General features: G+C 39.9%; 1 protein-coding gene across 8 annotated transcripts in view; it reads left to right on the forward strand.

Annotated features, from left to right (window-relative positions):
* The window catches only part of FAM189A1 (family with sequence similarity 189 member A1), a 102,271-nt gene that overhangs the window by 57,910 nt on the left and 23,481 nt on the right, over positions 1-20,880 (forward strand). For all 8 annotated transcript variants that reach the window (XM_030497975.2, XM_030497976.2, XM_030497978.2 and 5 more), the window contains 3 exons: positions 3,313-3,423; positions 13,269-13,400; positions 18,005-18,112. In XM_030497975.2, the coding sequence (XP_030353835.1) occupies positions 3,313-3,423; positions 13,269-13,400; positions 18,005-18,112 (351 nt within the window). The remainder of the gene's footprint in view (positions 1-3,312; positions 3,424-13,268; positions 13,401-18,004; positions 18,113-20,880) is intronic.

Genomic DNA, 20,880 nt, shown 5'->3' on the forward strand with positions numbered 1-20,880 from the left:
AGAAGGTGGAAGCGAGGACAGGCGGCCTGGGAAGAATACAGGAACATTGCCCGAGAAGCTAGGGACCAGGTTAGGAAAGCTAAGGCCCAGCTAGAATTAAGTTTGGCAAGAGATGTAAAAGATAACAGGAAAGGATTCTATAGATATGTAGCAAATAAAAGACAGGCTAGGGACAATGTAGGCCCTCTCCAGAAGCTATCAGGAGAACTGGCTACCATGGATTTGGAGAAGGCTGAGGTTCTTAATGACTTCTTTGCCTCAGTCTTCACCAGCAAATGCTCTGACCACACAACCCAAGTCTTGGAAAGCAAATGCAGGGACTGTGAGAACGAAGACCTTAGGCCCACTGTAGGAGAGGATCAGGTTCGAGACCATCTTAAGAACCTGAACGTGCACAAGTCCATGGGACCTGATGAAATCCATCCACGGGTCCTGAAGGAGCTGGCGAATGAAGTTGCTAAGCCACTGTCCATCATATTCGAAAAATCCTGGCAGTCAGGTGAAGTTCCCGATGACTGGAAGAAGGGTAATATAACCCCCATTTTCAAGAAGGGGAAGGTGGAAGACCCGGGGAACTACAGACCAGTCAGCCTCACCTCTGTGCCTGGCAAAATCTTGGAACAGTTTCTCCTGGAAAACATGCTAAGGCACATGAAAAACAACGAGGTGGTTGGTGACAGCCAACATGGCTTCACTAAGGAGAAATCCTGCCTGACCAATTTGGTGGCCTTCTATGATGGAGCCACGGAACTGATGGACAGCGGCAGAGCAGTTGACGTCATCTACCTGGACTTGTGCAAAGCATTCGACACTGTCCCACATGACATCCTTGTCTCTAAATTGGAGAGACATCAATTTGATAGATGGACCACTCGGTGGATAAAAAACTGGCTCGATGGCCGCACGCAAAGAGTTGTGGTAAATGGCTCGATGTCCAGTTGGAAACCTGTAACGAGTGGTGTCCCTCAGGGATCGGTGTTGGGACTGGTCCTGTTCAACATCTTTGTCGGTGACATGGACAGTGGGATTGAGTGCACCCTCAGCAAGTTTGCCGACGACACCAAGCTGTGTGGTTCGGTTGATACGCTGGAGGGAAGGGATGCCATCCAGAGGGACCTTGACACGCTTGTGAGGTGGGCCGATGCCAACCTTATGAAGTTTAACCAAGGCAAGTGCAAGGTCCTACATCTGGGTCGGGGCAACCCCAGGCACTGCTACAGGCTGGGCGGAGAAGAGATTCAGAGCAGCCCTGCAGAAAAGGACTTGGGGGTGTTGGTTGACGAGAAGCTTAACATGAGCCGGCAGTGTGCGCTTGCAGCCCAGAAAGCCAACCGTATCCTGGGCTGCATCAAAAGAAGCGTGGCCAGCAGGTCGAAGGAGGTGATCCTGCCCCTCTACTCTGCTCTTGTGAGACCCCACTTGGAGTACTGCGTACAGTTCTGGTGTCCTCAACATAAAAAGGACATGGAGCTGTTGGAGCGAGTCCAGAGGAGGGCCACGAGGATGATAAGAGGGCTGGAGCACCTCCCATATGAAGACAGGCTGAGAAAGTTGGGGCTGTTCAGCCTGGAGAAGAGAAGGCTGCGTGGTGACCTCATAGCAGCCTTCCAGTATCTGAAGGGGGTCTACAAGGATGCTGGGGAGGGACTCTTCCTTAGGGACTGTAGTGGTAGGACAAGGGGTAATGGGTTCAAACTTAAACAGAGGAAGTTTAGATTAGATATAAGGAAGAAGTTCTTTACAGTGAGGGTGGTGAAGCACTGGAATGGGTTGCCCAGGGAGGTTGTGGATGCTCCATCCCTGGCGGTGTTCAAGGCCAGGTTGGACAGAGCCTTGAGCCACATGGTTTAGGGCAAGGTGTCCCTGCCCATGGCAGGGGGGTTGGAACTAGATGATCTTAAGGTCCTTTCCAACCCTTACGATTCTATGATTCTATGAATAATATAGAGATTACGGGGCAGGGGGGTAGTGTTTGTTCAGTTTTCCAAAAAAGTGCTTGTCGTAGCTTCCAAATCTGTTTGGGACTCATCTTTTCCTGAAGGTATGTCACTAAAGAAAGGTGTTTGAAGTAAACTTGGTACAGTAGGTGTTCCTTCAGCATAGGGGACTCTATTTTCTTTGAGCTTTCAGAACTTTGTAGACTTCATTAGCTGAGGAAGGATCTTTAAGCAGCAAGTGCTGCTTTGGTTCTGCCAGGGATTAATTGAGGGGACAACTTAATAAATAGATGTTTTAACCACGAAGAATTAACTACTATTTGGTGTTGTAACAGAACTATAAAGAACTATTCAAATTCTCGGTTTTCATTTGAAAAACACTAAAAAAAAAAAGTACAGCCGTTGCCAAAAATATTCATGACATATGCATTGACAAAAGATAATGCGAGAACAGTGAAAGACTGTAAACTATGAGCATTCATACAGAAGAAAAGATGCAAAAGAATTTCTTATTAATTTCAGATAACTCAGTAGGAGTATGACTGTTATGGGAACATGAGCACTGAAAATTTAAGGTGGCCAGATATTAAGCACATGTTTATTCTTGGTCTCTTACTGCTTGTGCCTTTCTATTTCCCTGTATACTGAGTTCCCTACATACTGAGATTTCTGTCTGACCACGTTGGGCCAGGTTTTCTACAGTTAAAGCAATAAAATGGTATTTAAGCTGATGCAATCAGGTTAATGGCTGCTTTAACATAATTTGAAAAGAGGCTAAAGAAGTAATTAACACAATAGGTAGTTGATATGGAGGATGCTGTTCAAATTGTAATTGTTGTTTGAAATAGGTACATACGACAACATAGGTAGTTGTATGTATCCAGAATTTTATTTATCCTTTTCTCCAACTTGTACAAATTCACAATACATGATACTCACAAATACTTTTCCTGGTTAAGATACTGAAATCCTCATCAGAAGGGTTTTAAATTTTTAAGACTACTTTTGATTATAAAAATACTTTTTTCAGGTCTTACTACTTAATAATCCTCATTCATAAAACCCATTTAATTTTAAGAGTGTGTCATAGAAGTGGGAGATAAATGGATGATTTTAAAATGGCTGGAGGGAAATAGATGATAGTCAAGTCTAGTTTTGATTTAGCTTTGTCTTATAGTGTGATACTGTGGGTGTTGTCAGATTAAATACTCTTTCTTCTTTAAAAAGTATAAAATGTCATCATCTATGTATGTCCAGCCTGTCATTATATGACAGGCAGAAAGTTCTTGAATGTCTAAATTATAATTTTTCTTGTTTGCCTCTTGCAGTGAATAATAATAGGCTGTTTGGTTTTTTTGTTGGGTTTTTTTTGCAGATAACCTTTTTCATGCTGCTGTCTGCAGTGTGCGTAATGCTGAACTTGGCTGGTTCCATTCTCTCTTGTCAGAATGCTCAGCTGGTAAAGTCCCTGGAAGGATGTCAGTTGGTGAGTAATGAGAAACAAGTCTCTTATGAAGGTCAATGGATTTTATTTTTCATTTGTTTAGGTTTTTTACACATACTCTTTTAATTTTCAAAACAGCATGTGTTTAATGCAGCCATCTATAAGCATTACAGCATGAAAAATCATGTTGGGAAAAGTTTGAGAGTTAAAGTGCTAATGTATTTACAGTGTTTTGTCACCTTAAGAAGTAAGTTGTAATATTAGAACACCTTGCTGCTTAGTGTCATGGTACAAATGACACTTCAACCAAATAGGCAGAATACAGGCTACATCAAAGCAATGCAGTGATTACCACTTGATGTCAGCAGTGTCAGGATTTCATCTGATAGCTCCTTAGCCAATATATTTCACAGCTGTACTGAAAATAATATTTTGGTATGTGGATGTTAATATTTTATTTGCCAACCTAATTTTTTTTTTTTTAATTTCCAAAGCAAATGTGTGTTACTTATGTTAAATAAAATACAAAATGCTAAAAATTATTATGATTTGGCATGCTCTAAATTATTAAAAGGTACAGTATATCTCAAGTCTTTGTTATTATCTCAGGAAAAAATAACATGTTCTGTCTTAAATCTATGAAGATGTCTACAAAACTAAATTCCATGTCTGAAATCTCTGATACAAAGTATATAACAAAACAATTGTCTCTCCCTGCCCAATAACCCTTCAGGCTTCTGTTTGTACACAATATATTTAATAAAATCAAGTTAAAATAATATAAAATGTTTCGGTAAGTATTTCAAAAGGCACATGAAAAATACAGAACAGGAAACCATTTGAGCCTGACCTGTCATATGCCTTCATATGTTTAGTCAGCTGTTAAGCCTGTGTTTAGTTTTCCTATCACTCATCCTGTTTCAGAAGGGTGTATCTGCAGCTCCATCAGTTAGGTAGTCTGGAAAAGCTTAGGTATTCTGCTAAGCTTTCTACAGTGCTTGTGATTCCGAGGTGTGATTGGGTAAAGGCTTTATAGAATCAGATAGATGGAGCCGGATAGTGGAAAACCAGCAGTGACCCAAAGAGAGGAAGGGAGGGTTTTCCCTATAAAGTATTTCATCTGGGAAACTCTTGATAAAGTTCTTGGCTCTCATTTTGATGGGGAAGTAGGCATTGTGTTGCAGAGCTAGAAAAATCAACTGGTGGATCCTGGAGCTGTTATAAGATGCATCATGCTGTACTTTGGAGTGCTATGGGAAACTAGCTTTATTTTTGTGGGGTTTGTTGGGGGTGTTTTGGTGGGTTTTGGTGTCCCCCCCCCCCCAAAGTATCAAAAGTATTTTTTGTGGAAGATTTTTGAAGTGAGTCTTACTAATTTGAGATCCTTGCTTTGATATTAGGACTGTTTAGAAGTTACTTTGAGGGGCTGTGTTTATATCAGAACTTCCATGAAGATTTACAGAAATGGCTTTGTATCTGCATGGAAGAAAGAATAGTCTTTCAAAATGAATACTTCCCTAACTGTATAATGCAACTACATAACTGTATTATGTGACCTATCTGCTATAATTTTCAAACAGTGCATAGTACTTTGACCTGGCGTGTCATTGTAATAAATGTCTTAGGGTTATATCTAGACATCATTCTCTGCTGGTTGATGTATCATGTTCCATATTCTCAAGCAATACCATCTTGCCACATCTCTCATGTAGGATAGTATTAAAACCCTAAAGAAAAATAAAGGAAGGAACACTGTAATTTTGGAAATGTGAATTTACATCTTTCTTGCTCAATGGCTCATTGTTTGATTAGTTGGCAAAATCCCCTAGAATTTCTGTACTCTGACACAAATTATTTCAGAACCAGCATGTTCTTAACTACTTACTGGTTTTGAGATTTAATGAACTATAGTAACAAATGAAAAAAATGTGTGTATATATGTATATATGTCTGAGGGCATCTGTTTGTACTTTTATGTTCAGTCTTTCACCCCTGACTCAGTAGTAACCGTTGTTAATACTGACATGGTTTTGACAGATGTCCAGTAAGCCGTGTGAATAGAATTTAAACAGCAAATTCTGTCCCAAATGGAGAAGAATGCATGTAGTAACAACAGTGCCATTGGTGCTGTCGCAGCTTAGTGCGTGCATGGGTATTGCTGTGTGTGTATGTCTGCTTTTCTAGTTGCTTTTAGACAGCCATAAGAAAACAGGGCTACTCAGCAAAGCCTGCTGAAAAATCCCTAAGCCTAAAAGTCTGAGTTGCTTACTCAGACTACTGATAACTGTGATTATGTATGTGCTTTATGGAGTCTATGTTTACACACATTGACAGCATTTATCATTTAATAATACCACCTGTCTGATGTGATCTCTGTTCTGGGATGTATTGTGATAATGTGCCTGTTAGGATTCCTCATAGGCCTTTGCAGCAAGTGGAAATACTCAGACTAATCAAAGGGAGCATTTTCTCCTAATACAAGCTATAATAGAGCTGTAGGACAAAAAGAAGAAAATCAAATTAATGAGAATCAATGAAGTGGCATTGGGGGGGCGTCGTGGTTTAAGCCCAGCCGGTAACTCAGAACCACACAGCCGCTCACTCCCCACCTTCTTCACACACCCCCCGCCCCGGTCTTGGTGGGATGGGGAGGAGAATTGAAAGAATGTAAACCCCACAGGCTGAGATAAGAACAGTCCAGTAACTAAGGTATAATACAAACCCGCTGGTACTACCACCAATAATAATAATAATGGTAAGGGAAATAACAAGGGGAGAGAATATAGAACTAAAAGGGGAAAAATAAACAATAAACACAAGTGATGCACAATGTAATTGCTCACCACCTGCCAACCGATACCCAGTCCGACCCAAGCAGCAATCTTGGGCCTTCCAGGTAACTCCTCCCAGTTTATATACTGGGCATGACGTGCTGTGGTATGGAATACCCCTTTGGCTAGTTTGGGTCAGGTGTCCTGTCTTTGCTTCCTTCCGCTCAGAGCAGGAGACTGAAAAGTCCTTGATCAGAGTAAGCATTACTTACCAACAACTGAAAACATCAGTGTGTTATCAGCACTATTCTCAGGCTAAAGTTGAAAACACAGCACTGCACCAGCTACTAAGGAGGAGAAAAACAACTGTTATAGCTGCACCCAGGACACAGGGACAGAAAGTTGATATAAGAAAGGTTCTGCTTCATTAGCACATTGGTAGACAAAGAAAGCACTGACTGTAGCCAGTAATTAGATGTTCACTACCAAGAAAAAGACCCAACTCAACAGAAAGTCTTTTTAGTCTTTTAAATGTTATCTTCAGTGACCTCTCTTCTGGTGATGAACCCCATGTCTCTTCTTCAATTTTAGTCAGACTCACCACCTCTAATAGGAAAACTACTGCTGCAGAAGTAAGCAGTGACAGAGCTGTGAAGTTAAATTCTCTGACCACTGACGAAAAATAAAAGGAATACATTAATTTTGGATAAAGTGACATTTAGAAAAGAAAAAAAAAAAAAAGTGCTGGTTCAGGAAGAATTCCCTTTCCCCCCATCAGCTCTTCGAAGAAGTTGTGTTTCAATTGTTTGGGGTGTTTTCTGCTTGGAAATTTATGTTGTTCCAAAATCTCCTAACTTCAGTGATTTTCATGGGACTTCATTTGATCTGAACTTTAAAATAGCCTTGGGTTCTTTAACTGGGTATTTGCTCCTCTTCTTCCCTCTATTATCTTGCCTTCTCCAGTCTTGCTCTAATCAACAGTGAGACAAGGGTGTGGTATCATGAGAATGCTTTCAGTGGCTAGGCAGAGGGTTCGCAGGTAAAAGTAGTCTTTGGCCTTGGGGTAGGCATTTTGGGATTAAGAGGTTTGGTGGGTGGGCACATAGGAGCTTCTTGAGGAGGTGCTTTCCCCATTTGTTTTCTTGTGGCAGAATTCAAAGGATACCATTGCTTTTTTTCCAGGTTAATGAAGATCGCCACTTAGTAATCTTGCAAATGTTTTCCATTTTTCCTTTAAAGCCAGTGTACTTGGCTAGTGAATTAAAAGGCAACAGTTAGATTTCATTAGTACTTTCCTGAGCTTTTTGTTCCTGCTACAGACGGAATGTGCAAATTTTCCTCTGGCCTAGTGAAACGCTGAGTTGGCAAAAGAAAATGAAACAAGTTTTCGAACTACAAGTTTCAATTTTCAGAACATGGTGAGATACTAAGTTGCCTTGCCACTGTGTGATTTTTCTAGCTGAGGGCGGTTTGATTTCATTGTGGCTCTCTGCCAGACCATAATAAAAAAATAAAAAAAAAACTCCAAAAAGAAAAAACAAAACAAAAAAACCCACCAAACAAAACAAACAAAAAACCCCAAACAAACACAGGAACAAAACAACAGTTTCTTCTGTCCAGATCTTACATTTTAGATTTTGCTTACTCAAAATCGCATTTCAGTCAGGCTAGGGGCTTGCACGTGAATGTGTTACATTGCTATATTGAAGTGCTCATGTATATGAAATTCTAGAGTTCTGTTCCTGTAGAAGAACAGGGAGAGATTGTACTGTAGTGAACAACACTGCCTTGTGATTAAGCACAGAATTTGACTCAGAATTTCATATCATGTTGAATGTATTCGGTTATTTTATTACTGTTTTTCACTCAGAAAGGAAAAATGCCAGTTTCTAAACTTATATTTCATGTTAATGCCCCAGATGGCTCACTTTAGTGTTGTAGATGTGTGTGCTATGGGACTGAGTGTATAGAGAGCTCTAAATCCTTTGATTGCCTTTCTACGTTACAAATTTACAGGCATGCAGGTCTAGGAGTCAAAATCCAGCTTTTGTTGACAGGCAGCTTGAGATGTAGTTGACTTTCCATATAACAGTACCAGACAAAAATATACTAGTAAATTTCCAAGCACAGTACAGTACAAAAGTCAAATTCAAAATAAATTGCTTTACTTGTAGTATTTCTGCCAAACTCATTAATGCTGAATGTACGGCTTTAAAAGTGATAACAGTATCTACTGTATTGCGGAGTTTAAATTCAGAAGCGCTCTACATGTAGAGTAGTTGTTTGAAGAAAAAGAATGAGACACAAGGGTCTTATTTTGCCTTAAACACTGGGGATTTATTGTAGATTCCATAATACATTTTCGTGTTAATATGTACTCACCATATGTTAGGATTTTGAATGTGTAATTCGTGAATTTAGTATCTGTGCTCTTTATCCTGTGCAGTTTAGCGATATACAACACTGAGGAACAAAAAAACACTAGTAGTGTTAATGGCTTGTTATGAAAATTTAATTGGACTTTTTTCCCCATGGTTAGCTGTAGATCCAGCTGCCAAAACCTCAAGATGCTGCTTTCAGTCCATGAGAATAGGGTGTGTATAGAGCAGTTACATGCTCAAGCTGTTAATGAATGTGGTATGAGAGACGGTTTGGTCTTACAAATTTCTTTCTGAAAAAATTAATCTCTAAAGATTTTGGTTAACGTGGATAGAGCAATTTGTATAGTTTATATTCTATACACAAGACAGGATTTTTTTAGTGATGTCTTATTTCTTAATCTTTATTTGTCTTTACTGGGTGTACCTGTCTTATTGTATGTCACTTATTAATTTAAAAATAAATGTTCTAGTTTTAGTCAAATTTACAGCTGCTTATTCAGAAAAGTAGTCTATCACACAGAGATGAATGGCATAGCCCCATTCCAGAACTGAGGTTTCTTTTGTATTCCATTTTGTGCTGCAGCTGCATTCAGTTCTGTGCATATTGAAAAAGTTTTTAAAATTCCATGAAAATATGTGTACTTTTCAAATTCTTATTCACCTGCCAGTTTTTTCTCTTGCTATTTCCCTACCACTCAACTTTATTCCGTACTGGATCCTCCTGCTCTTTCTCTTTGTGTAAGCTGCTATAATTGACTGAAGTTCCTCCCCATAAACGTATCAGTGAGGTTTTCTTGTACTTCACTGCCTTGTTTTCAACTGAAGGTTGATTTAAGAGAAGAAAAATCTCCAACTATTCTTGCTAGAAGTTTTGTATCTTTAATATGGAAAGGGTAGAATGTGAAGTAACACTGTTACTTCATCCGTAACTTACCCTTTTTAGTGAGAATGTGTGTGCACTCAGCAGTCATTTCTTCTTTGCTAAGACCTTTAATACCTAGACAGAATTTGGTGAATTTAAACAAGTGAAAAAAGTCTGGTCTGTGCACATTTTTGTTACTTTATTGTAACATAGGGGCCTGTGTGTGTGTGCATGTATGTATTTTTAGTAAGTCTGAAAGTCTCTTTGTCCTTTGTTGGAGGATCCTTTACGTTTTTGATCCTTTGCTACATAAAGGCAGATTTTAATGGTTTTTATCACTTTTGAAGTAACAATACTGATTTTTGGCAAGACAGAATGAACTTTAAAGGCAATTTATGCATATAGGCAACTCAGGCTGATGTTTGAAATCAAAATGAGGGAAGTACTGTGCAACTGTCATAAATATGAAAGTTCACAAACTACACTGTGGTTACTGACTGTTCTTAATAGCATAAATAAGAATCACAAAGTGGAATGCAAATATGTACATATAGGATGGTGGGGAGTATGTGCAGGGGGTGAAATGAGTGATGCTTTACTCTTGAGCTCTGCCAACCAAGAAGATGTAAACACAGCAGAAAGAGGAGAAAGAACAGTTTTGGAGGCACTGCTAAATTAATTGTATCTGAGACTGGTAAATATCAGCCCTGCAGCTGGAAGGAGTAATCCCAGCTCCTTTCCCAGTGCCAGTGTAGCTCTATTGTTTATTCTTCTCTCTGTATTTATGAAGCCACACAGTGAATGACATTTGAGGTCTGATCTAGACTAAAAATAAACTACTCACAAAAAAAAGAAAAGGTAGTTTTGACGCTGTTTAGGTCACAGGATAGCTGCATGAATTCTTGACCCTATCTGCACAAGTGTGAGACAGCAGTAGGGCAGGAGTTGAGCATTCTAGAGCATGAGGGCTCAAAACTGCTTTCATCTGCTGTATTGTTGAAAGCACAAATGTAATGACACGCTCAGTCTTTTGTGTTGCTCCCCGCTACAAAAGCATGTTAGCAAGGATGTCACTTCACAAATATCTGGAGGAAGAGGTGCACAATAGGGCAAATTGTTAAAAGCTCTCCAAAAACATATGCCTAAGATTAAAATAGAGTTTTATTTTGCAGTCTGGTTGCAAATCTTAGGTGCTTTTGAATATGCTGTGATTGTTAAGATGTTCCGATGTTCTTCAGGAACTTTCATGTAAACAATTCTCTCTTAACTATTTTTAAGAATTGAATTAAAGGGAGAGTTATTGAGCAGAACAAAGTTACGGAACATCTTTCAGAATTAATCGAGAATCTGTCATAGATAGGGAATCTTGACCAGGCCTTTGCAGCCTTACTTTTGTGACACCTGTTCATTATGTGAGATAAAAGTAGACTCAGGATCTGTATTTCATATTAGAAATGCCATCATGAGTCAGTGTCTATCTTTCACTGAACTGGGGCAGCATAAATCAGAGGAATAAATGAACTTGCAGTAGAAATATGAAGTCTCTCATTATAGAAACTTTTTAGCAGCTAAAGACTACATTGATTTACTGTATGCCTGGTGCTAGTATAGCAGGTGTGCTGTAGCATTTGGCCACTGAATTTAACACATCTCTAAATTCAAAGTGTAACTTTTGAACTTTGTCTGTAGCATTTATTGAACAGTTGAAGCCATTCCCAGAGAGGGTCAGGAGCAAGACCTCCCCAGTAGCATTTAGTGGTTTGTATTTTCCATTGATTTGAAGAGCTGAGGTTATCTGATCATAAACCATGTAGTTGGGCTTAGTCTGATCTTTCACTTTTTAAAAGAGAGTATTAAAAGATTACAGGAATTGAAAAAACCCCAATTGTCTGAAATTGTTACACCAGCCTTGTGAACTAAGTTGCATGGTAATTAGAAATAAACAATGCGACTATTATAAAGGTGCTCAAACTATTTTTTTTTTCTTTATTTCTTTTACAGTGTCTATGGCTTAGGGTAGGACCAGTCTCTATGAGTTGCTGTAGACAATTATCTCCAGTGCTGCCTTTGGGTATATGGGAAATGGTGTAATTTACAGACCCAGATTTTTTTAAAGCCTTTTACAAATTGTACTGGCTAGAGGGCAGTCTGGAGTCTCAAGAATTGAAACCTACTGAGATAGCATCCTGCCCTAAGCATGCCTTCGTCATGGCAAGCATTCATTCATCTGCATCTCATCTCATGAAGTTTATTATATTTTTTTTTTAATGGAGTCTTATTTCTGTTCTTCCAGCCGCTGTTCTGGACGCTGGCATGTAAGCAGAGAGTACCAGATAAGTCCGATATGGGTGATACTAAAAATTAGGTGTATTCAGATATATAGCTGTTAGGATTGTATGAACAATTTAAACATTCTTCAAGGTCTTCAGCAGTAAGAAAATAATCTGTTGAAATTATTCTATGTATAAGGCTATGCAAGGTAATTTTACAAGGAGTGCTACAATCTATTTTTGTTCAGGAAATTGGCGACATCTTAGGAAAGAATTTGAATTAAAGTAGCTTTTTTGTGGATTTGTACCTGGAATTTTTTTTAATGTAAAAGAGTAAGTAACATGGTGATTCAGAGCTCTCACCATCAAGCCACTCTGTTTCCATCTTTAGTTGGAGTATGTCTGAATGGTACATTAAACCTTTTATTCTTCACATGGAAAGCCAGGGAAGTTTCTCATGAATGTCATTCCTAATACTGACTATTGGAATACAGAAACCTGGGATCTGGTATTTTTAAAATCATAGTTCAAGGAACTCACGTGTGATACTAATTACTTTTCTATTACTAACCCAGATTGAATTGCAGCCAGTGACCTGGAGAAGTAAAGTATTGTATCCCATTGTTAGCCCTTTAAATAACCTGCAAAAATGGGAATGGAAAAAACATAGGAATACCTGATTGAGAAAATTTAAAGCAATGACAGTTCACATTAACAATCTAGGTAAAAACGTGTACAGGGTTAAATTTTTGCTTAAGAAAAAGTCTTTATTGGAAGGAAGTGGAAAAACAAACATTTCTGTGGGTATTGTTTTGGAGGGTTGGTTTGTTGGTGGGGGTTTTAAATGAGGAAGTCAGAATCAGTATAATGAATATTTTGAGCTGAATGGGATTATTTTAGAATCACTCATAGGTACTTTACTTTTTGAGAATGATCAGGGTTCGGTATTCTTAGGAAGGCATGCTTTAATGTAAGTTTTCGAAGAAGAGAATGTGTAATGCTTTTTAATATGTGAAAACATTGAATGCTTATTGTATTCAAGACAAACTGAACATAGGAAAAGAGAGAGCAAACCTTCACCAAAGTAAAAATATGTATGAGATGAAAGGTACCTCTTACTTCCTGCACTTTTTCTTCATGCTGTATTTTCTTTTCTCAAATACGTGTCGTGGTTTCTTTTGTAATTTTTTGTCATGTATTTGTAAGTATTTGTGATCATGACTGCTTCATGTATTTTCTGCCCTTTTTTCTATTACTTCTTGTCTTTCCCCATTGGGTATGATTTGATGTTTATTCAGTTGAGTTACCCTGGTTTCATCTGCCCTTGGAAAATAAATTTTTTTCAGAAAGATGGATAAAAGGTAACACTCTTCGGTATTGTATCCTCTTTCTATATTTACCTGGTTTTATAGCTTATATTAGTCAATGGAAGGCATTCTGCTTCAGGGGATTCTGCATGGAGATTTGAATTTTGCATTTAGTAGTCACTATTGTCTCAACTATAAATATAATTTTTGGGAAGAGTCTTAAGTGTATTTCTGGTGATTTATACTTTCTCTGACTCTTTTTTTTTTTTTTTTTTTTTCCCCCCCTTCTTCCACAGATTAAATTTGACAGTGATGGTGTCTGTGTTTGCTGTGAAATGCAGCATCAAACATCAGGCTGCAGTAACTTGGGAGAAACGCTGAAACTGAACCCTCTGCAGGAGTGTAATGTTGTGAGGCTGACCCTAAAGGTGTGTTATGAGAAGAATTAATAGTTTATTTTGGTTTTAAGTAGTGACCTCTTAGCAAGACAGAAGTGTGTGATGAGAGGAGGAGTAGCTTGTGTTCTCAGTGTTCGTACACTCTTACATGAAAAAAAATCTTCATCCAGCAGAATTTAGCACGTTTATGCATGAAAATGGTTTTATGTTGCACACTCAATATCTTTATTTGTATAGATAGCTATTTTGTTAGCAGTTATTTAAGGAACAGAGTTGCATTTGGTTATGAGGTTACATTTGGGCTGCATCAAAAGAAGCATGACTAGCGGGTCGAAGGAGGTGATCCTGCCCTTCTGCTCTGCTCTCATGAGACCCCACTTGGAGTATGGAACTCTGTCTGGGGACGGGTGATGAGGTAACAGAGTGTTTGTGGGTCAGGATCAAAGGGAAAACAGCAACAGGGGACATTAGGGTGGGGATCTGTTACAGGCCACCTGATCAAGAGGACTCTCTGGATGAAGTGCTCTACAGAGAGATAGGAGCAGCCTCACGCTCACAGGCCCTGGTCCTCATGGGGGACTTCAACTATCCTGACATCTGTTGGAGGGACGGTACGGCTCGGCACAAGCAATCCAGGAGGTTCCTCGATTGTGTGGAAGACAACTTCCTCTTTCAAGCAGTAGAGGAGCCGACGAGGACAGGTGCCATGCTGGACCTCGTGCTCACCAACAGGGAGGGACTGGTTGGAAATGTAACGCTCCAGGGCAGCCTTGGCTCTAGTGATCACGAGATGGTTGAGTTTGAGATCCTCAGGACAGTGAGAAGAGCGTGCAGCAAGCTCACTGCCCTGGACTTCAAGAAAGCAGACTTTGGCCTCTTCAGGAACCTCCTTAGTAAGGTTTCATGGGATACAGTCCTAGAGGGCAGGGGGGCCCAAGACTGCTGGTCGATATTCAAGGATCACCTGCTACGTGCTCAAGAGTGTTGCATCCCGACTAGAAGAAAGTGGAGCAGGAGGGCCAGGAGACCTCCATGGATGGACAAGGAGCTGCTGAGGAAACTTAGAGGGGGAAAAAAGCAGCTTATAGAAGGTGGAAGCGAGGACAGGCGTCCTGGGAAGAATACAGGAGCATTGCCCGGGAAGCTAGGGACCAGGTTAGGAAAGCTAAGGCCCGGCTAGAATTAAGTTTGGCAAGGGATGTAAAAGATAACAGGAAAGGATTCTATAGATACGTAGCAAATAAAAGACAGACTAGGGACAAGGTGGGCCCTCTCTGGAAGCTATCAGGAGAACTGGCTACCATGGATTTGGAGAAGGCTGAGGTTTTTAATGGCTTCTTTTCCTCAGTCTTCACCAGCACTGACCACACCACGAAAGTCTTGGAAAGCAAATGCAGGGACTGTGAAAATGAAGACCTTAGGCCCACTGTAGGAGAGAATCAGGTTTGATACCATCTTAAGAACCTGGATGTGCAAAAGTCCATGGGACCTGATGAAATCCATCCACGGGTCCTGAAGGAGCTGGCAAATGAAGTTGCTAAACCACTGTCCATCATATTTGAAAAATCCTGTCAGTCAGGTGAAGTTCCTGATGAGTGGAAGAAGGGTAATATAACCCCCATTTTCAAGAAGGGGAAGGTGGAAGACCCGGGAAACTACAGACCAGTCAGCCTCACCTCTGTGCCTGGCAAAATCTTGGAACAGTTTCTCCTGGAAAACATGCTAAGGCACATGAAAAACAACGAGGTGGTTGGTGACAGCCAACATGGCTTCACTAAGGGGAAATCCTGCCTGACCAATTTGGTGGCCTTCTATGATGGAGCCACGGAACTGATGGACAGCGGCAGAGCAGTTGATGTCATCTACCTGGACTTGTGCAAAGCGTTCGACACTGTCCCGCACGACATCCTTGTCTCTAAATTGGAGAGACATCAATTTGGTAGATGGACCACTCGGTGGATAAAAAACTGGCTCGATGGCCGCACGCAAAGAGTTGTGGTAAATGGCTCGATGTCCAGTTGGAAACCTGTAACGAGTGGTGTCCCTCAGGGATCGGTGTTGGGACCGGTCCTGTTCAACATCTTTGTCGGCGACATGGACAGTGGGATTGAGTGCGCCCTCAGCAAGTTTGCCGACGACACCAAGCTGTGTGGTTCGGTTGATACGCTGGAGGGAAGGGATGCCATCCAGAGGGACCTTGACACGCTTGTGAGGTGGGCCGATGCCAACCTTATGAAGTTTAACCAAGCCAAGTGCAAGGTCCTACACCTGGGTCGGGGCAACCCCAGGCACTGCTACAGGCTGGGCGGAGAAGAGATTCTGAGCAGCCCTGCAGAAAAGGACTTGGGGGTGTTGGTTGACGAGAAGCTTAACATGAGCCGGCAGTGTGCACTTGCAGCCCAGAAAGCCAACCGTATCCTGGGCTGCATCAAAAGAAGCGTGGCCAGCAGGTCGAAGGAGGTGATCCTGCCCCTCTACTCTGCTCTTGTGAGACCCCACTTGGAGTACTGCGTACAGTTCTGGTGTCCTCAACATAAAAAGGACATGGAGCTGTTGGAGCGAGTCCAGAGGAGGGCCACGAGGATGATAAGAGGGCTGGAGCACCTCCCATATGAAGACAGGCTGAGAAAGTTGGGGCTGTTCAGCCTGGAGAAGAGAAGGCTGCGTGGAGACCTCATAGCAGCCTTCCAGTATCTGAAGGGGGTCTACAAGGATGCTGGGGAGGGACTCTTCCTTAGGGACTGTAGTGGTAGGACAAGGGGTAATGGCTTCAAACTTAAACAGAGGAAGTTTAGATTAGATATAAGGAAGAAGTTCTTTACAGTGAGGGTGCTGAAGCGCTGGAATGGGTTGCCCAGGGAGGTTGTGGATGCTCCATCCCTGGCGGTGTTCAAGGCCAGGTTGGACAGAGCCTTGAGCCACGTGGTTTAGTGCAAGGTCTCCCTGCCCATGGCAGGGGGGTTGGAACTAGATGATCTTAAGGTCCTTTCCAACCCTTACGATTCTATGATTCTATGATTAGCTAAATCTTTTGGTTCTAAAGGGCTGTAGTTAGCAATAAATGGAGTTTCCTACTGCTAGGAAATAATCCTGTTTCTACCCTAGGTCTTGTCTCTGCCTCGGTATTCTTTACCTAGGTTTACATATGGAAACCAGAACATGCAGGATCTTAGTCTCTTTTTGTGCCACTGTTAACTAATTGCATCTCTAGGGATTTACTTGCCTGTTTACCTCCATTTGAATGATCTAAGTGGGTCTGTATGACCTTGTATTTTAGTGAGTCCTCTGTATTAGCTTCTGTATGTGAGTTAGAGATTGGCCCTTCCATCAACAGCATTGCTGTTGATGCTGTTGATTCATTATTCCCCTGGCTGATGGGCTAGCCAAGAAGACAGAAAACCAGTGACCAGATCAGCAAATGCAAATCTGGCTCAGGGTAAGGTACTAAATGACTAGAATTTGTTATCTATTTAATGTCTGCCATGTTCCCATGTCTGCAAATGAAGGGCACTTGAGGTGCATGCAATTACAGTGGCAGGAGTAAATCTGTACCTTTCTATCATTTTTGTGGGTACTGTTGGAAAAAGCAAAGCAAACAACGTAGTGGCAGTGACTGAGATACTCTTCTAAACTTTCATTCTGCAGAATATTCTTTGTACACTGAGTGCTTCAGCTGATGGTATATTAACAGTTTTTATTTTGGTTTTCATCTGTTCTCTGTGATGCTTTTTCTCAAAACTTCTACTGCTGTTCAGAATACTAACTGAGCCACATAATTGTCACACGTACATGAGCTGTGCAATTGCTGTAGAAGGATTGTAGTAGTTTTGAAATGTTGCCTGCATGCTAAATTAGTGTTCCTTTGCACTGGCTTTTGGGAAAGAAAATAAAAATTCTGTGAAAGGGTGGATGCTTTTTTTTTTTCTAATTATACCTTTGCTATAAAAATGTTCCAGTTTTAATTCAAATGTTGATTTTATTCTACTTAGTAAACATAAATCTACATTCTATTTTAAAGGTTTTGGTTTTTTGAAAAAAACAATGTGACCATATGCACTTATTTCATGAACACAAGGTGAAATGTGTGATGTAATCACTGCTCTTCTCGTGTATCTGAACATGTTTCAGATGCATAGAGTATGTGATAGAGCATAAAATTACCTATTTAATACTAGAATCTCCATTGAGTTTTTTAATGCACAACCCTAAGTTGTAGATTTCAACTACGGAAACAATAAAATTTCTGTATGTTTTGGGGCATTTGTTGTTGGTTTTTTATCATAATCTGTTTCGTAGAATCTTTCTTGTGATAACTGTAGCTTGAAGTCCATTGTGAAAGCAGTAATTTGTCTTTTCTTTCAGGGAACTGGAAAACTTGAAATATCAATACTTCTGAGGAAATAACTAATGCTAAATGTATTGTAAGAAGTGGGGAGGGGCAGATGTTTGTTTCTGTAATTATTCTCTTTGCAGGGCGGTTTAAAAAAAATAGTACGAGCTGAGCGAGTTCTACACAGTTAATTGAGACTGTATCAATTGAAAGCAGTTGATAGTGTCTATTATGAAATTGCTAAAAATATATCCTGTCCTTTGTGTCCCTAAGAGATGATATTCTGATGAATGTTTTTTCACAGGACCTGTTGTTCAGTGTGTGCGCTCTCAATATCATCTCCACCATTGTCTGTGCTTTGGCAACAGCAATGTGTTGCATGCAGATGGTTTCTTCTGATCTTCTGCAAATGGTGAGTATGTTACAGTGACAACACAGGCTATTGTCCAACATGGCATATTGTCCTTATCTGTGTATACTCATTTATACCTGCTCTTTGCTTATAAACATAAGCCTATTTGTGTGTCTTTGTGTAGCGTTAGAAGATGTGTCTACATGGGTGTATTTTTTTATCTGCATGCGTTTATGTAAATATAGCATGCAGATGTATGCAGTGTGAATAGCTGCTGTATTTAAAATGTTTACATATAATATTAGGGATTTGTAATCAGGATTTTGCAATTGGGAATATGTTATTTTTGTTAACAAGATTATCAACAAGGTTGTTCTATATTTATGTTAAATTTTCCATCCTTACATGGTTATTATCTTCAGTTTCCACTATCCAGAGCATTACTTAGCTTTGAGATGCTATTTTTCACTACTTTTCTGGTATGAGAACTATGAATTCAGAACTGGGAATTTTCACAGCCCTATGCCATTAGCAGTCTTTTCATAAGGAGAACATGTTCAAGCTTCAGAGTAGCAATTACATTTAAAAACAGAGAGAAAAGGATCATTAGTCTTCTGCATAGCCAGCTGCATTACAGGTTACTGTCTTGTTTTGGTTGGACAAGGGTAGGTTTCCTATCCCAAATAAGCACTGTGATTCTTCAGGTTTCAATGTAACATTGAAACAAAAATTAAAATTTAAAATCCTTTGTATTTTGCAGGCCAGGTATACTGTTTCTGACCCAGCTTTATTGTTGCCGAATCTAGGAAATTATCCTTTGCTTAATAAGAGAGGGCAAGCACACAAACCTAGTACCAGTCATTTGTAAACCTCTCGTATTTTAAAAGTTTGTGTAGATAGAATATTGGCCCAACAAGTTAGCTGCAAATCATTTACACAACAGAAGGTGTCCTTTCCAGACGAGTGTTCCAGTCACTGGGTTACAAACTTAAAGAATATCTTCAGTCTGTGATCTGGTGTTTCCTTCACATAGTAGAGGATATAATAAATTAGGTACGTATGTTTACATAATACCTACAAATGGTATATAAATGCATTTTGTTGTGTAGCACTCTGTGTATTCACATTGTGTGTGCTTGTAGAGGCTTGTAAAGAGTGGTCCTTAAATAACTTTGGTTTGGATGTCGAGCAGAATTGACAAGAATGATCTCAGCTGATGACAAGTTGTACTTTAAACATTAAAGGATTTTTTTATCATAGTGAGGGTATTCATTCCGTACTCTCCCTTCATGATGCTGCTAGAATGCCTTTTGACTGAAGACCTTTTCCACCTTGCAGTGGAGATGAAGTGAGCGTCACACCTAGAAAGATCTGTCTGTCTAGCATAACAGTGGTCCAGAATATACTCCAGGAATCTTAACCTACCCCTTATTTTATGGTATTCAGCAGTGTAAGAGGAATAAATGTGTAGATGACAGTGAACCAAGAACGATACTAAAGTGCTTCTGATGGGTATGTGCAAGAAGCGGTCATTTCAATAGGAATTCCAATACCCTAAAAGCACATAATTTTTCTCTTCCTACTTCATTTTTCACTTCTTCCCTAAATTCTTTCCTTACCACCTGGCAATGCTGCCATTATGTCAGTCTGGTTTTGCTTCCTATGCTTTGGGCTTCCAGCTTTCTGTCTTCTTGCTTAGTTGTCCATTCTCCCACCGTTTCAGCTCCATTGACAAGAATTTTCTTCCCTCTCCACAGAAGAAGGGAGTTACACCTTTCTGCTCAATCCCAGTCTTTATTGTTTATCCCTAAGTTTTTCTCTTTCTTTTTTCAGGTTGCCAGATTCCTACCAGGCCTAAGTGAGCGTAACTTCCCTGGGGCTACGCTGACTTAGACCAGCTGAACTCTGACCTGAAGATTTCTTTTTCTTTCAACTATTTTCAGTCTGTTGTCCCATGATCTCTATTGTCCCATGATCTGCAGTTCCTTTCTGCTTTGCTGCACCCAGAAATCTGATTTACTTTCTTTATTCTTGCTTGTTAATGCTTGATTTGTGCTTCTTCCTTTTATTTTTCACTGAAGTATGCATATTCTCTTAGCAGGGTTGTACAATGCTGAAAGTTTAAGACAGGAAATGAAAAGGTTTTAATTATTGTGCTGATTCTTTTACTCTGTTGTTAGAGTGCTCAAAAGCTACACAGGCTTTTCTATAGGAAGAGGAGGCATAAAAATGTAATTCCTAGCCAGCAAAAGCACAGTGCAATAGGGAGATCCTCCTGGAACATCATTAGGTTGTCATTAAGTCATCAGTTTTGTGATTCATGTGCTGTATTAGCGTTCTTGTCTCAGAAATTAATCAGTTAGAATAGTGGGGGGTTTTTTGGGTTGGTTTTTTTGGGGTTTTTTTTTGTTTGTTTGTTTTGGTTTGGTTTTTTTGGTGTTTTTTTCTTTTTTTTTTTCCAAATTTCAAATAAATTCAAGTTTTCTTCTGGCATGAAGCTGTCCTATGTGATTCAGCTTTCATTGCCTAGCAACATAGAGCTGGTGTATAATACGGTCTCAAGAAAATAGGCAACAATGGTTCACAAGTATCTGCTTTCTTGCTAACTTTTGCATACAGTTAGTATCTGATTCAAGCAAGCTGACAGTATTTTATTGGAAACTGCTACCTTCTGATGTACCAATCTTTTAATAAAAATGTGCTGGAAAGTACAAACACAAGCTGTTCAGTAGTTAGCACAGATTAAATTTTCCAATGAATTTGAAGGGAGCTTTTTGGTTAAAAATAATCTCACCAATCAAACCTTTGGTTTCAAGCATTAAGGAAAA

Source organism: Strigops habroptila, chromosome 9 (assembly GCF_004027225.2).
Source record: "Strigops habroptila isolate Jane chromosome 9, bStrHab1.2.pri, whole genome shotgun sequence".
Lineage (NCBI taxonomy): Eukaryota > Metazoa > Chordata > Aves > Psittaciformes > Psittacidae > Strigops > Strigops habroptila.